Source organism: Silene latifolia, chromosome 10 (assembly GCF_048544455.1).
Source record: "Silene latifolia isolate original U9 population chromosome 10, ASM4854445v1, whole genome shotgun sequence".
Taxonomy (NCBI): Eukaryota; Viridiplantae; Streptophyta; class Magnoliopsida; order Caryophyllales; family Caryophyllaceae; genus Silene; species Silene latifolia.
Window position 1 is genome coordinate 2,836,970 of NC_133535.1, and position 17,102 is coordinate 2,854,071.

The 17,102-nt window shown below is 42.8% G+C and overlaps 1 protein-coding gene across 24 annotated transcripts; it reads right to left on the reverse strand.

Moving 5' to 3' along the window:
- Positions 1-9,755: 9,755 nt before the first annotated feature.
- Positions 9,756-13,585, reverse strand: LOC141604703 (uncharacterized). 24 transcript variants are annotated; one of them, XR_012526191.1, is made up of 9 exons: positions 13,343-13,585; positions 12,469-12,557; positions 11,985-12,088; positions 11,573-11,645; positions 11,024-11,042; positions 10,779-10,886; positions 10,455-10,489; positions 10,121-10,235; positions 9,756-10,016 (listed from the first exon to the last, which is right to left on the reverse strand). XR_012526191.1 is itself a non-coding variant. In XM_074423162.1 (8 exons), exons 3-7 carry the CDS (start codon positions 12,499-12,501, stop codon positions 10,141-10,143), a joined length of 324 nt encoding a protein of 107 aa, XP_074279263.1. In that variant the 5' UTR covers positions 12,502-12,557; positions 13,063-13,173; positions 13,343-13,581; the 3' UTR covers positions 9,756-10,016; positions 10,121-10,140. The 24 variants fall into 24 exon arrangements, 7 of the variants coding, with proteins under 7 accessions (XP_074279263.1, XP_074279265.1, XP_074279266.1 ...); XR_012526190.1 differs by having other exon boundaries at positions 10,121-10,489; XR_012526189.1 differs by lacking the exon at positions 10,779-10,886 and having other exon boundaries at positions 9,756-9,983; positions 13,343-13,583.
- Between the last annotated feature and the right edge of the window lie 3,517 nt (positions 13,586-17,102).

Sequence of the window (17,102 nt, forward strand, 5' to 3'; positions counted from 1 at the left end):
TCCGATTCGGTCCCGAACAAAATTCTCCGTAAATCACATAGAAAGTTCCTTGGGTCAGATAAAGCGGCCACGCAAAGTTTGAGCACCAACGGAAGGCATTTGGGGGTGCCGGTCTGCACAAACCAAAGATTCGCCGAAACTCGGATTATCGTGAAAAATGTGTTAAAGCTCGTTATTTGAGGTCAAATCGAACAGTCGATTCCTGAAATGAGCTCGGACGCGTGATTGAAAAAGGGAGAAAAAAAACAGGTCCGATAGGACCTTCCGAACGGCCGAAATCAAGTGTATAATACACGGTTTTTCGGATTCCGGTCCCGAACAAAATTCTCCTGAAATCACATAGAAAGTTCCTCGGGTCAGATAAAGCGGCCACGCAAAGTTTGAGCACCAACGAAAGACATTTGGGGTGCCGGTGTGCCACAAACCAAAGATTCGCCGAAACTCGGATTATCATGAAAAATGTGTTAAAGCTCGTTATTTGAGGCTGAAATCGAACAGGTTGATTCCTGAAATGAGCTCGACGCGTGATTGAAAAACAGGAGAAAAAGAAACCGGTCCGACGACCTTCCGAACTCCGGTCCCGAACAAAATTCTCCGAAATCACATAGAAAGTTCCTCGGGTGAGATAAAGCGGCCACGCAAAGTTTGAGCACCAACGGAAGGCATTTGGGGTGCCGTTGTGCCACAAACCAAAGATTCGCCGAAACTCGGATTATCGTGAAAATGTGTTAAAGCTCGTTATTTGAGGCTGAAATCGAACAGTTGATTCCTGAAATGAGCTCGGACGCGTGATTGAAAAACAGGAGAAAAAGAAACAGGTCCGATAGAACCTTCCGAACGGCAAAATCAAGTGTATAATACACGGTTTACGGGATTCCGAGGTCCTGGAACAAAATTCTCCTGAAATCACATAGAAAGTTCCTCGGGTCGATAAAGCGGCCACGCAAAGTTTGAGCACCAACGGAAGACATTTGGGGGTGCCGGTGTGCACAAACCAGCATTCGCCCAAACTCGGATTATCGTGAAAAATGTGTTAAAGCTCGTTATTTGAGCCTGAAATCGAACAGTTGATTCCTGAAATGAGCTCGGATGCGTGATTGAAAAACAGGGAGAAAAAGAAACCGGGTCCGATTTACCTTCCGAACGGCCGAAATTGAAGTGTATAATACACGGTTTTTGATTCGGTCCTGAAAAAATTCTCCTGGAAATCACATAGAAAGTTCCTCGGGTCGATAAAGCGGCCACGCAAAGTTTGAGCACCAACGGAAGACATTTGGGGGTGCCGGTGTGCCACAAAAACCAAAGATTCGCCGAAACTCCGATTATCGTGAAAAATGTGTTAAAGTTCGTTATTTGAGGCTCAAATCGAAACAAGTTGATTCTGAAATGAGCTCGACGCGTGATTGAAAAAAGGAGAAAAAAGAAACCGGTCCGAGACGACCTTCCGAACTCCGGTCCCGGAAAAATTCTCCGTCCGGAAATCACATAGAAAGTTCCTCGGGTCAGATAAAACGGTCACGCAAAGTTTGAGCACCAACGGAAGACATTTGGGGTGCTTGGTGTGCCAAACCAAAGATTCGCGGAACTCGGATTATCGTGAAAATGTGTTGAAGCTCGTTATTTGAGGCCGAAATCGAACAACTTGATTCGTGAAATGAGCTCGAGGCTTGATTGAAAAACAGGAGAAAAAGAAACCGGGTCCTAGAGGACCTTCCGAAAGGTCAAAATTGAAGTGTATAATACACGGTTTTTCGGGATTCCGAGTCCCGGAACAAAATTCTCCGGAAAGCACATAGAAAGTTCCTCGGGTCGATAAAGCGGCCACGCAAAGTTTGAGCACCAACGGAAGACATTTGGGGTGCCGGTGTGCCACAAACCAAGATTCGCGAAACTCGGATTATCGTGAAAAATGTGTTAAAGCTCGTTATTTGAGGTGAAATCGAACAGGTTAATTCAAAATGAGCTCGGACGCGTGATTGAAAAAGGAGAAAAAGAAACCGGTCCTAGACGACCTTCCGAACTACCGAAATTGAAGTGATACACGGTATTTCAGATTCCGGTCCCGTAACAAAATTATCCGAAATCACACGAAAGTTCCTCGGTTCGGATAAAAACGCCACGCAAAGTTTGAGCACCAACGGAAGGCATTTGGGGTGCTTGGTGCCACAAACCAAAGATTCGCCGAAACTCGGATTATCGTGAAAAATGTGTTAAAGCTCGTTATTTGAGGTCAAATCGAACAAAGTTGATTCTGAAATGAGCTCGGACGCGTGATTGAAAAAACAGGAGAAAAAGAAACCGGTCCGGTTCGACCTTCCGAACGGCCAAATTGAAGTATATAATACACGGTTTTCCTGGATTTCGGGTCCCGAACAAAATTCTCCATAAATCACATAGAAAGTTCCTCGGGTCCGATAAAGCGGCCACGCAAAGTTTGAGCACCAACGGAAGACATTTGGGAGTGCCGGTGTGCCACAAACCACTTTTCCGAAACTCGGATTATCGTGAAAAATGTGTTAAAGCTCGTTATTTGAGGCTGAAATCGAGCAAAGTTAATTCCTGAAATAAGCTCGGACGCGTGATTGAAAAAAGGAGAAAAAGAAACCGGTCCTGACGACCTTCCGAACTACAAATTGAAGTGTATAATACACGGTTTTTCGGGATTCCGGGTCCTGGAACAAAATTCTCCGAAATCACATAGAAAGTTACTCGAGTCGATAAAGCGCCACGCAAAGTTTGAGCACCAATGGAAGAGATTTGGGGTGCCGGTTTGCCACAAACCAAAGATTCGCCGAAACTCGGATTATCGTGAAAAATGTGTTAAAGCTCGTTATTTGAGGCTGAAATCGAACAGGTTGATTCCTGAAATGAGCTCGGACGCGTGATTGAAAAACAGGGAGAAAAAGAAACCGGGTCCGGTACGACCTTCCGAACGGCAGAAATTGAAGTGTATAATACACGATTTTTCGGATTCCGGTCCCTTTAACAAAATTCTCCGGAAATCACATAGAAAGTTCCTCGGTCGATAAAGCGGCCACGCAAAGTTTGAGCACCAGCGAAAAACATTTGGGGGTGTCGGTGTGCCACAAACCAAAGATTCGCCGAAACTCGATTATCGTGAAAAATGTGTTAAAGCTCGTTATTTGAGGTCAAATCGAACAAAGTTGATTCCCGAAATGAGCTCGACGCGTGATTGAAAAAACAGGAGAAAAAGAAACAGGTCCGGTACGACCTTCCGAACGACATAAATTGAAGTGTATAATACACGGTTTTTCTGAATTCTGTCCCGAACAAAGTTCTCCTAAATCACATGAAAGTTCTTCGGTTCGTATAAAGCGGTCACGCAAAGTTTGAGCACCAACGAAAGACATTTGGGGTGCCGGTGTGCCACAAACCAAAGATTCGCCAAAACTCGGATTATCATGAAAAATGTGTTAAAGCTCGTTATTTGAGGTCAAATCGAACAAAGTTGATTCCCAAATGAGCTCGGACGCGTGATTGAAAAACAGGAGAAAAAGAAACCGGTCCGCATTTACCTTCCGAACTCCGGGTCCCGAACAAAATTCTCCTGGAAATCACATAGAAAGTTCCTCGGGTCAGATAAAGCGGCCACGCAAAGTTTGAGCACCAACGGAAGGCATTTGGGGTGCTTGGTGTGCCACAAACCAAGATTCGCCGAAACTCGATTATCGTGAAAAATGTGTTAAAGCTCGTTATTTGAGGCTGAAATCGAACAGTTGATTCCTGAAATGAGCTCGGACGCGTGATTGAAAAACAGGAGAAAAAGAAACAGGGTCCGATAGAACCTTCCGAACGGCCGAAAAATCAAGTGTATAATACACGGTTTACGGATTCCGAGGTCCTGGAACAAAATTCTCCGGAAATCACATAGAAAGTTCCTCGGGTCTGATAAAGCGGCCACGCAAAGTTTGAGCACCAACGGAAGACATTTGGGGTGCCGGTGTGCAAAAACCAAAGATTCGCCTAAACTCGGATTATCGTGAAAAATGTGTTAAAGCTCGTTATTTGAGGTCAAAATCGAACAAAGTTGATTCCCAAATGAGCTCGGATGCGTGATTGAAAAACAGGAGAAAAAGAAACCGGTCCGGTACGACCTTCCGAACGGCCGAAATTGAAGTGTATAATACACGGTTTTTCGGATTCCGGTCCCTAAAAAATTCTCCTAAATCACATAGAAAGTTCCTTCGTCGATAAAAGCGGCCACGCAAAGTTTGAGCACCAACGGAAGACATTTGGGGGTGCCGGTGTGCCACAAACCAAAGATTCGCCAAACTCGATTATCGTGAAAAATGTGTTAAAGTTCGTTATTTGAGGCTGAAATCGAACAGGTTGATTCCTGAAATGAGCTCGGACGCGTGATTGAAAAACAGGGAGAAAAAGAAACCGGGTCCGGTACGACCTTCCGAACTCCGGGGTCCCGGAACAAAATTCTCCGGAAATCACATAGAAAGTTCCTCGGGTCAGATAAAACGGTCACGCAAAGTTTGAGCACCAACGGAAGACATTTGGGGTGCTTGGTGTACAAACCAAAGATTCGCGGAACTCGGATTATCGTGAAAAATGTGTTGAAGCTCGTTATTTGAGGCTGAAATCGAACAGCTTGATTCGTGAAATGAGCTCGGAGGCTTGATTGAAAAACAGGGAGAAAAAGAAACCGGGTCCGGTAGGACCTTCCGAAAGGCTGAAATTGAAGTGTATAATACACGGTTTTTCGGGATTCCGGAGTCCCGGAACAAAATTCTCCGGAAAGCACATAGAAAGTTCCTCGGGTCAGATAAAGCGGCCACGCAAAGTTTGAGCACCAACGGAAGACATTTGGGGGTGCCGGTGTGCCACAAACCAAAGATTCGCCGAAACTCGGATTATCGTGAAAAATGTGTTAAAGCTCGTTATTTGAGGCTGAAATCGAACAGGTTAATTCCTGAAATGAGCTCGGACGCGTGATTGAAAAACAGGGAGAAAAAGAAACCGGGTCCGGTACGACCTTCTGAACGGCTGAAATTGAAGTGATACACGGTATTTCAGGATTCCGGGGTCCCAGAACAAAATTATCTGGAAATCACACAGAAAGTTCCTCGGTTCAGATAAAACGGCCATGCAAAGTTTGAGCACCAACGGAAGGCATTTGGGGGTGCCGGTGTGCCACAAACCAGCATTCGCCGAAACTCGGATTATCGTGAAAAATGTGTTAAAGCTCGTTATTTGAGGCTGAAATCGAACAGGTTGATTCCTGAAATGAGCTCGGACGCGTGATTGAAAAACAGGGAGAAAAAGAAACCGGGTCTGGTTCGACCTTCCGAACGGCTGAAATTGAAGTATATAATACACGGTTTTCCTGGATTCCGGGGTCCCGGAACAAAATTCTCCGGAAATCACATAGAAAGTTCCTCGGGTCAGATAAAGCGGCCACGCAAAGTTTGAGCACCAACGGAAGACATTTGGGAGTGCCGGTGTTCCACAAACCACTTTTTTCACAAAACTCGGATTATCGTGAAAAATGTGTTAAAGCTCGTTATTTGAGACTCAAATCGAGCAGTTAATTCTGAAATAAGCTCGGACGCGTGATTGAAAAAAGGGAGAAAAAGAAACCGGTCCGTCGACCTTCCGAACGGGCCAAATTGAAGTGTATAATACACGGTTTTTCGGGATTCCGGGGTCCCGGAACAAAATTCTCCGGAAATCACATAGAAAGTTACTCGAGTCAGATAAAGCGGCCACGCAAAGTTTGAGCACCAACGGAAGATATTTGGGGGTGCCGGTTTGCCACAAACCAGCATTCGCCGAAACTCGGATTATCGTGAAAAATGTGTTAAAGCTCGTTATTTGAGGTCGAAATCGAACAGTTGATTCCCAAATGAGCTCGGACGCGTGATTGAAAAACAGGGAGAAAAAGAAACCGGGTCCGGTACGACCTTCCGAACGGCGTAAATTGAAGTGTATAATACACGATTTTTCGGATTCCGGTCCCTTTAACAAAATTCTCCTGAAATCACATAGAAAGTTCCTCGGGTCGATAAAGCGGCCACGCAAAGTTTGAGCACCAGCGAAAGACATTTGGGGGTGCCGGTGTGCCACAAACCAAGATTCGCCGAAACTCGGATTATCGTGAAAAATGTGTTAAAGCTCGTTATTTGAGGTCAAATCGAACAAAGTTGATTCGTGAAATGAGCTCGGAGGCTTGATTGAAAAACAGGAGAAAAAGAAACCGGTCCTAGAGGACCTTCCGAAAGGTCAAATTGAAGTGTATAATACACGGTTTTTCTGGGATTCCGGAGTCCCTAACAAAATTCTCCTAAAGCACATAGAAAGTTCCTCGGGTGAGATAAAGCGGCCACGCAAAGTTTGAGCACCAACGGAAGACATTTGGGGTGCCGGTGTGCCACAAACCAAGATTCGCCGAAACTCGGATTATCGTGAAAAATGTGTTAAAGCTCGTTATTTGAGGCTGAAATCGAACATGTTAATTCTGAAATGAGCTCGGACGCGTGATTGAAAAACAGGAGAAAAAGAAACCGGTCCGATTTACCTTCCGAACTACGAAATTGAAGTGATACACGGATTTCAGATTCCGGTCCCGTAACAAAATTATCCGGAAATCACACGAAAGTTCCTCGTTCGGATAAAACGCCACGCAAAGTTTGAGCACCAACGGAAGGCATTTGGGGGTGCCGGTGCTACAAAACCAAAGATTCGCAAACTCGATTATCGTGAAAAATGTGTTAAAGCTCGTTATTTGAGGAAAATCGAACAGGTTGATTCCCGAAATGAGCTCGGACGCGTGATTGAAAAACAGGAGAAAAAGAAACCGGTCCGTTCGACCTTCCGAACGGTACGAAATTGAAGTATATAATACACGGTTTTCCTGGATTTCGGGGTCCCGGAACAAAATTCTCCGGAAATCACATAGAAAGTTCCTCGGGTCAGATAAAGCGGCCACGCAAAGTTTGAGCACCAACGGAAGACATTTGGGAGTGCCGGTGTGCCACAAACCAGCTTTCGCCGAAACTCGGATTATCGTGAAAAATGTGTTAAAGCTCGTTATTTGAGGCTGAAATCGAGCAGGTTAATTCCTGAAATAAGCTCGGACGCGTGATTGAAAAACAGGGAGAAAAAGAAACCGGGTCCGGTACGACCTTCCGAACGGCTGAAATTGAAGTGTATAATACACGGTTTTTCGGGATTCCGGGGTCCTGGAACAAAATTCTCCGGAAATCACATAGAAAGTTACTCGAGTCAGATAAAGCGGCCACGCAAAGTTTGAGCACCAATGGAAGAGATTTGGGGGTGCCGGTTTGCCACAAACCAGCATTCGCCGAAACTCGGATTATCGTGAAAAATGTGTTAAAGCTCGTTATTTGAGGCTGAAATCGAACAGGTTGATTCCTGAAATGAGCTCGGACGCGTGATTGAAAAACAGGGAGAAAAAGAAACCGGGTCTGGTACGACCTTCCGAACGGCAGAAATTGAAGTGTATAATACACGATTTTTCGGGATTCCGGGGTCCCGGAACAAAATTCTCCGGAAATCACATAGAAAGTTCCTCGGGTCAGATAAAGCGGCCACGCAAAGTTTGAGCACCAGAGGAAAACATTTGGGGGTGTCGGTGTGCCACAAACCAACATTCGCCGAAACTCGGATTATCGTGAAAATGTGTTAAAGCTCGTTATTTGAGGCTGAAATCGAACAGGTTGATTCCTGAAATGAGCTCGGACGCGTGATTGAAAAACAGGGAGAAAAAGAAACCGGGTCCGGTACGACCTTCCGAACGACATAAATTGAAGTGTATAATACACGGTTTTTCGGAATTCCGGGGTCCCGGAACAAAGTTCTCCGGAAATCACATAGAAAGTTCTTCGGTTCAGATAAAGCGGCCACGCAAAGTTTGAGCACCAACGAAAGACATTTGGGGGTGCCGGTGTGCCAAAACCAAAGATTCGCCGAAACTCGGATTATCATGAAAAATGTGTTAAAGCTCGTTATTTGAGGCTGAAATCGAACAGGTTGATTCCTGAAATGAGCTCGGACGCGTGATTGAAAAACAGGGAGAAAAAGAAACCGGGTCCGGTACGACCTTCCGAACTCCGGGGTCCCGGAACAAAATTCTCCGGAAATCACATAGAAAGTTCCTCGGGTCAGATAAAGCGGCCACGCAAAGTTTGAGCACCAACGGAAGGCATTTGGGGGTGCCGGTGTGCCACAAACCAGCATTCGCCGAAACTCGGATTATCGTGAAAAATGTGTTAAAGCTCGTTATTTGAGGCTGAAATCGAACAGGTTGATTCCTGAAATGAGCTCGGACGCGTGATTGAAAAACAGGGAGAAAAAGAAACAGGGTCCGATAGAACCTTCCGAACGGCTGAAACTGAAGTGTATAATACACGGTTTTACGGGATTCCGAGGTCCTGGAACAAAATTCTCCGGAAATCACATAGAAAGTTCCTCGGGTCAGATAAAGCGGCCACGCAAAGTTTGAGCACCAACGGAAGACATTTGGGGTGCCTGTGCCAAAACCAAAGATTCGCCTAAACTCGGATTATCGTGAAAAATGTGTTAAAGCTCGTTATTTGAGGTGAAATCGAACAAAGGATTCCTGAAATGAGCTCGGATGCGTGATTGAAAAACAGGAGAAAAAGAAACCGGTCCGGTTTACCTTCCGAACGGCCGAAATTGAAGTGTATAATACACGGTTTTTCGGGATTCCAGTCCCTAAAAAATTCTCCGAAAATCACATAGAAAGTTCCTCGGGTCGATAAAGCGGCCACGCAAAGTTTGAGCACCAACGGAAGACATTTGGGGTGCTGGTGTGCCACAAACCAAGATTCGCCGAAACTCGGATTATCGTGAAAAATGTGTTAAAGTTCGTTATTTGAGGCTGAAATCGAACAGGTTGATTCCTGAAATGAGCTCGGACGCGTGATTGAAAAACAGGGAGAAAAAGAAACCGGGTCCGGTACGACCTTCCGAACTCCGGGGTCCCGGAACAAAATTCTCCGGAAATCACATAGAAAGTTCCTCGGGTCAGATAAAACGGTCACGCAAAGTTTGAGCACCAACGGAAGACATTTGGGGGTGCTTGGTGTGCAAAACCAAAGATTCGCGAACTCGGATTATCGTGAAAAATGTGTTGAAGCTCGTTATTTGAGGCTGAAATCGAACAGCTTGATTCGTGAAATGAGCTCGGAGGCTTGATTGAAAAACAGGGAGAAAAAGAAACCGGGTCCGGTAGGACCACTAATGGAAAAACCCCCTATTGCGTCAGTTGTAAAGGGCCTTTTGCGTCGGTTTTGGACTGACGTATATCGAGGGGTCGTATTTGCTATGCGTCAGTTGTGGAACCGACGCAAAAAGTTCAACATTTGCGTCGATTGTGTGTTGAAAAATCGACGCAAAAAAACATTTTTGCGTCGGTTGGAACCATAGAATCGACGCAATAAATATATAAACCGACGCAAATAATTGTTATTTGCGTCAGTTTTTTACAGAACCGATGCATTTTCTTTATTTTTTTTGCGTCATTTGTTATAAGAACTGATGCTTTTGATATTTTGTTTTAGCGAAAATTCGTTTCCCTCATTTGCATCATTTCATTCAAGAATCGACGCAATCTATTAATGTTTTTTTATATATATAAATTTACTACCGAAATTTCGGCTCCACCTCTGCATAAAACTGACAATCCGAATACCAAAACTTAAAAACCTGCAACAAAAAATCCAACGAACTACTAATACATGTAAAACAACATTACATTTCATTCAACCAAACAACGTTCCGAATACAATCCAATGTATAAATAATCCACAAACGTTTTAGTTACTAAGCTAATCTATACTAAATGTTCTCTTACATAAAACTATATATCAATCGATGCCGTAAACCTAACACAAACTCAACGTCTCAACCGGACATACTCAAGTAGTCAATAGTTCTCGATCGGAGTAGTAGAAGAATATTTAGATCACCTGCAATCTCCAAGAGAAAAGTCAATATTTAACCTGCAAATGCCACCAAGTAACAAAGGAAATTTATTTCAAATTTAGAAAAACAATAGTTAATCATCCATGCAGAACATATAGCATATGCTAGCTGGAGAACTAACCTCCGGATGAATATAACGCATTAAACGTTCAAAGGTTGAGGCCCCATCCCAAACAGCAGCACTTTGCTAGTGGATTGTACCCAAATAAGTGCCCAAAGGGAACCATTGCACTTAGCTGTAGGTGCAAAACTCAAATTTCAAGATTACAGATTACCATCTGATGAGAACTAAACTAACATTGGAAAAAATACTAAGCTGACTCAAACTCATGCATTAAAATTATCGTTGGTTTGTATGGCTGCATTTCTGGATGAAAGCCCACTCATCATGAACTTTCATATACTTCTCGATATCTTCAAACAAATTTACAGCAAATAAATGGGCCTTGTCTAACCTATATGCGTCTTTTCTTTTGCAAGTTCAGCTTTCCTAAAATCAGAAAACAAACACAAATTCCACCATAAATATGTTGCAAACTCGGATACAAACCATACCAATGATACCTAACATAGGGCACAACTTCACAATTCACATTAATTTTCATCAAACAAATATCCATCATACCCAAAAAAACGATGTAACCCAACTCCCTATAAACCTCTAATTCACTCATTATCATATAAAATCTCTTTCGCAAAAACAAAGGGATATGGAAGTTATATTCACAACGGAATATGCGATGAAACTAGAAGTGATAATTTTATTCTCTTTAACTCACATCTTATAGTGCAGTTTGCAATTAAAGAGAAATCATAATCGCCATGGTCATGTTGAAGATAATCGTTGCTTGTTTTTGTGCAAGCCAGTCCAGTTCACAAATTCTTCGCTAAGTAAGTCGCTAAGTTAATCACAAGTTCGTATACAGATAAGAGAACACGTAAATACACAAGAAGATAGCATTGCTCATGCTTGTACTGGGACAGGAAACACAAAAAGAAAAAAAAAAGGACAACTGAAACTCACCAATATGGTCAAACACCACCTGCAAAGGAAATGCAATAAATGAGAGCTGGTAATAGAGCGCATCCGAATATACATCATTAAAAAACTCACTCAACCAGTTAGTATTGCTAAGTCTTATGATAATATTCCTGAATACAAATGCAAATTCTCATTCTAGAAATATACTTCCTTTCAAAAAATTAGGTCAAGAGTGTCGACACTCAGACCCATTGGCAGGGAGGACAAACTTTCTTCTATATTTGTATCATCATGTTTCGCGTTACCCATTTCATAGTATGAGACAAAAAGGCAAGCTCTTAGTGTATACGTATCACCACAACCCAACAACTATGATAAGTGACGTTGATTATAGACCAAAAATATAATGAAATGAGTAACCACTAAGAATTTCCTTTCAAAAAAATCACTCTCTCTGGCTGCTAATAAAGAATTTAACTCAGAATACCGGTGAGCCTTTATATCACAGAAACTCAAAACAAAATTTCAAACAACATAAAGAAAATAAGCCAGATAACCACTTGAAAAGTGAATAAAACCACAAATTATTACCGTAATGTGTGAAGGAATAAACTTCAGTACACCAATTATCTGCAGAGGAGATGGAATCCAGTCATTAAGATGCCTGAAAACTAGAAAGACCAATTTAAGTTTCAGATATAACTATATGTTTAAACACTTGCCTTTAATGACAAACTAAGACATCATAACAAAAAATTCAGACTAACAAATTACATTATTAAATAAGGTATTCTAAAAGAAAAAACGTGCAGGTGACGACACCAATACTGACGGGTAAAAAATACCATTCTGAAGTAAAAGCTTACGAACAGCCAATTGTGGTTGAAAAAAGTGAATAATCAAATTAATGGGAACCTTGTAATAGTGAAATGTGACAAATAAAAAGTATTATTCAGCCATGAACTATAAAATAAAGAAGATAAAGAGCAAGCACGAGACTTACAAGTGACAAAGACTCCCGTAAAAGACACTTGTATTCAATTTTACAGCCATTTTTGCAGCCCGGTTTATATAAGCTTCGCCAGCTGCTCCGAATTTCTTAACCTCCTACCCATATTCGTTCTCAATGTAACAAAACATGTTATCCAAGTGAGAACTAATTCCCACAAATCCGTAAAAAATACATAAGTGACAAACCAGTACATCTACATTATCTTTATACAATAATTTGATCAAGTTCAACAAGATTTGTTAGGAATATCAGTGGAGAGATGAGCCTTATTTAGTCCAAAGCAAATCACAACAACCAATTGCAGGATCTAGACTACTCATGCTTCAACATGTAAATAATCCTGAGGGAGGGCACTTTTTTCTGAGTCGGGTTTGTGAGGTTCGATGTTCCGGTCATGATCATGGTCATCGTTGTCAACATTACATGAGTAGGTGTTGGAGATCATGAAGACAAAATGAGGAAGATTTGAACTTACTGTACCTTGGCAGAATCTATAGTTGACCAACATGGAAATTTGAGGTGGGATCAATAGTGTCTCGTCTCATTATACATGTACGGTGTACCCTGCATAGTGCATGACTTTGAGGTTAAACTGACAGTATCATGATTGAATTATGTTGGAAACATTAGGTTCAGACCCGTCGAAAATCGTCTAATTCGTGAACCCGACCTAATCAGTTGTTGTAGGATTATGAACATGTGACTTAAACTGTTTTGATGAATGGAAATACATTTAGGAAAACATCTGGAGCAACTCTGTTAAGAAACTTACATTGAAAAGACAAACAACCAACCAAAAAGTTGAATTACATGTAGAGCACACATATTAGTATTAGTATAAAACACTTGAAAAAAAAACTGTAATTTTTTTTTGGAAAAAAAAAAGGTATTTTCACTCCAGCAAGCACATTTTAAAGTAAACCCAAAACTCCATCAAACAAAAACCTTATAATGCTGGAACCCAGTTGTTCCTAATATCTTTTCCCTAAGGCGACACCGATGATCATTCATCTATTAACTGACACCGTACGAAATACTGGGGAAATTAGCGAAAACAATCAAAACATACCTTCTAAGTGGGTCTGGCAGTGAGGGATGTCATCGGTGACGAGGATGGAAGGCAGCGACGAGGCGAGGGCAGTGGTGTGAAATGTAGCAGAAATTAACCCACCCAAACCACCTAATCAAAATAGAAAACCCCCATTTCACCTAACCCTAACCCTAAAACAATTCTAGATTTACATTCAATTCATACTAACAAATCAATTACTACAAAAAATTGTATGTAAACAACAATAATAAAACCTATTAAAAGAACTTAAAACGTAAAAATTAAGTAAAAATCATACCAATATCAAATTAGGAATTAGATGAGTAGAAGAGAGTGAGACGGCGGCAGTGGGGTCGGCGGAGAGTCGTCAGTGAGTCGGCGGTGGGGCGGTGGGGCGGTAGTGTGGTGTCGATTGAATGAGACAATGGAGGAAAGGGAGTGTGTATTTTTTCCTAAGGAATGAAGGGGGGAAAGGGACTCGTCACTCGTGTTTACTCAATATAGGAACGGTATTTGCATCGGGTTTAGATAAAATGGATGCAAAAACTTTATATTAAATAAGTCGGTTTTGTAATGTAACTGATGCATTTGATCAATCACGGGCCTTGAAACCGACGCATTATATACGCGATTTTTCCAAAATCGACGCAAAAAATTTGACAATAGGGCAAAAATGGATTCCCGCCAAAATTAAGTACCTTTTGCGTCAGTTTTTCTAGAACTGACGTAAATCGACTGACGCAATAGGTGTTTTTTCTACTAGTGGACCTTCCGAAAGGCTGAAATTGAAGTGTATAATACACGGTTTTTCGGGATTCCGGAGTCCCGGAACAAAATTCTCCGGAAAGCACATAGAAAGTTCCTCGGGTCAGATAAAGCGGCCACGCAAAGTTTGAGCACCAACGGAAGACATTTGGGGGTGCCGGTGTGCCACAAACCAGCATTCGCCGAAACTCGGATTATCGTGAAAAATGTGTTAAAGCTCGTTATTTGAGGCTGAAATCGAACAGGTTAATTCTGAAATGAGCTCGGACGCGTGATTGAAAAACAGGAGAAAAAGAAACCGTCCCAGACGACCTTCCGAACTACCGAAATTGAAGTGATACACGGTATTTCAGATTCCGGTCCCAAACAAAATTATCCGGAAATCACACGAAAGTTCCTCGGTTCAGATAAAACGGCCATGCAAAGTTTGAGCACCAACGGAAGGCATTTGGGGGTGCTTGGGTGTGTGCCACAAACCAAAGATTCGCCAAAAACTCGATTATCGTGAAAAATGTGTTAAAGCTCGTTATTTGAGGTTGAAATCGAACAGGTTGATTCTGAAATGAGCTCGGACGCGTGATTGAAAAACAGGAGAAAAAGAAACTGGTCCTGGTTCGCCCTTCCGAACGGGCCGAAATTGAAGTATATAATACACGGTTTTCCTGGATTCCGGTCCCTAACAAAATTCTCCTAAATCACATAGAAAGTTCCTCGGGTCAGATAAAGCGGCCACGCAAAGTTTGAGCACCAACGGAAGACATTTGGGAGTGCCGGTGTTCCACAAACCAGCTTTCGCCGAAACTCGGATTATCGTGAAAAATGTGTTAAAGCTCGTTATTTGAGACCGAAATCGAGCGAGTTAATTCTGAAATAAGCTCGGACGCGTGATTGAAAAACAGGAGAAAAAGAAACCGGTCCTGCATTTACGACCTTCCGAACGGCCAAAATTGAAGTGTATAATACACTTGTTTTCGGGATTCCATGGTCCTGGAACAAAATTCTCCGAAAATCACATAGAAAGTTACTCGAGTCAGATAAAGCGGCCACGCAAAGTTTGAGCACCAACGGAAGATATTTGGGGGTGCCGGTTTGCCACAAACCAAAGATTCGCCAAACTCGGATTATCGTGAAAAATGTGTTAAAGCTCGTTATTTGATTCCTGAAATCGAACAAAGTTGATTCCTGAAATGAGCTCGGACGCGTGATTGAAAAAAAAGGAGAAAAAGAAACCGGTCCGTACGACCTTCCGAATGACTAAAATTGAAGTGTATAATACACGATTTTTCGGGATTCCGGTCCCGAACAAAATTCTCCTAAATCACATAGAAAGTTCCTCGGTCGATAAAGCGGCCACGCAAAGTTTGAGCACCAAATGAAAACATTTGGGGTGTCGGTGTGCCACAAACCAAAGATTCGCCAAACTCGGATTATCGTGAAAAATGTGTTAAAGCTCGTTATTTGAGGCTGAAATCGAACAGGTTGATTCCTGAAATGAGCTCGGACGCGTGATTGAAAAACAGGGAGAAAAAGAAACCGGGTCCGGTACGACCTTCCGAACGACATAAATTGAAGTGTATAATACACGGTTTTTCGGAATTCCGGGGTCCCGGAACAAAGTTCTCCGGAAATCACATAGAAAGTTCTTCGGTTCAGATAAAGCGGCCACGCAAAGTTTGAGCACCAACGGAAGGCATTTGGGGGTGCCGGTGTGCCACAAATCAGCATTCGCCGAAACTCGGATTATCGTGAAAAATGTGTTAAAACTCGTTATTTGAGGCTGAAATCGAACATGTTGATTCCTGAAATGAGCTCGGACGCGTGATTGAAAAACAGGGAGAAAAAGAAACAGGGTCTGGTAGGCCCTTCCGAACGGCTGAAATTGAAGTGTATAATACACGGTTTTTCGGGATTTCGGGGTCCCGGAACAAAATTTTCCGGAAATCACATAGAAAGTTCCTCGGGTCAGATAAAGCGGCCACGCAAAGTTTGAGCACCAACGGAAGACATTTGGGGGTGCCGGTGTGCCACAAACCAGCATTCGCCGAAACTCGGATTATCGTGAAAAATGTGTTAAAGCTCGTTATTTGAGGCTGAAATCGAACAGGTTAATTCCTGAAATGAGCTCGGACGCGTGATTGAAAAACAGGGAGAAAAAGAAACCGGGTCCTGACGACCTTCCGAACTACAAAAATTGAAGTGTATAATACACGGTTTTTTTCGGATTCGGTCCCTAACAAAATTCTCCGGAAATCACATTGAAAGTTGCTCGGGTCAGATAAAGCGGCCACGCAAAGTTTGAGCACCAACGGAAGAGATTTAGGGGTGCCGGTTTGCCACAAACCAGCATTCGCCGAAACTCGGATTATCGTGAAAAATGTGTTAAAACTCGTTATTTGAGGCTGAAATCGAACATGTTGATTCCTGAAATGAGCTCGGACGCGTGATTGAAAAACAGGGAGAAAAAGAAACAGGGTCTGGTAGGCCCCTCCGAACGGCTGAAATTGAAGTGTATAATACACGGTTTTTTTCTGGATTCAGGGTCCCTGAACAAAATTCTCCGAAAATCACATAGAAAGTTCCTCGGGTCAGATAAAGCGGCCACGCAAAGTTTGAGCACCAACGGAAGACATTTGGGGGTGCTGGTGTGCCACAAACCAGCATTCGCCGAAACTCGTATTATCGTGGAAAATGTGTTAAAGCTCATTATTTGAGGCTGAAATCGAATAGGTTGATTCCTGAAATGAGCTCGGACGCGTGATTGAAAAACAGGGAGAAAAAGAAACCGGGTCCGGTACGACCTTCCGAACGGCAGAAATTGAAGTGTATAATACACGGTTTTTCGGGATTCCGGGGTCCCGGGGTCCCGGAACAAAATTCTCCGGAAATCACAAAGAAAGTTCCTCGGGTCAGATAAAGCGGCCACGCAAAGTTTGAGCACCAACGGAAGACATTTGGGGGTGCCGGTGTGCCACAAACCAAAGATTCGCCGAAACTCCGATTATCGTGAAAATGTGTTAAAGCTCGTTATTTGAGGCTGAAATCGAATAGGTTGATTCCCGAAATGAGCTCAGACGCGTGATTGAAAAACAGGGAGAAAAAGAAACCGGTCCGGTACGACCTTCCGAACGGCGTAAATTGAAGTGTATAATACACGGTTTTTCGGGATTCCGGTCCCAGAACAAAATTCTCCTAAATCACAAAGAAAGTTCCTCGGGTCGATAAAGCGGCCACGCAAAGTTTGAGCACCAACGGAAGACATTTGGGGGTGCTTGTGCCTGAAACCAAAGATTCGC

Bases quoted from the DNA above. Each gene is read 5' to 3' on its own strand.
- LOC141604703 (XM_074423165.1), bottom strand. From the start codon at position 12,501: ATGTTGGTCAACTATAGATTCTGCCAAGGTACA. The intron at 12,089-12,468 runs GTAAGTTCAAAT...GAATATGGGTAG, and splicing joins ATAGATTCTGCCAAGGTACA to GAGGTTAAGAAATTCGGAGC. The intron at 11,646-11,984 runs GTAAGTCTCGTG...TCTAGTTTTCAG, and splicing joins TACGGGAGTCTTTGTCACTT to GCATCTTAATGACTGGATTC.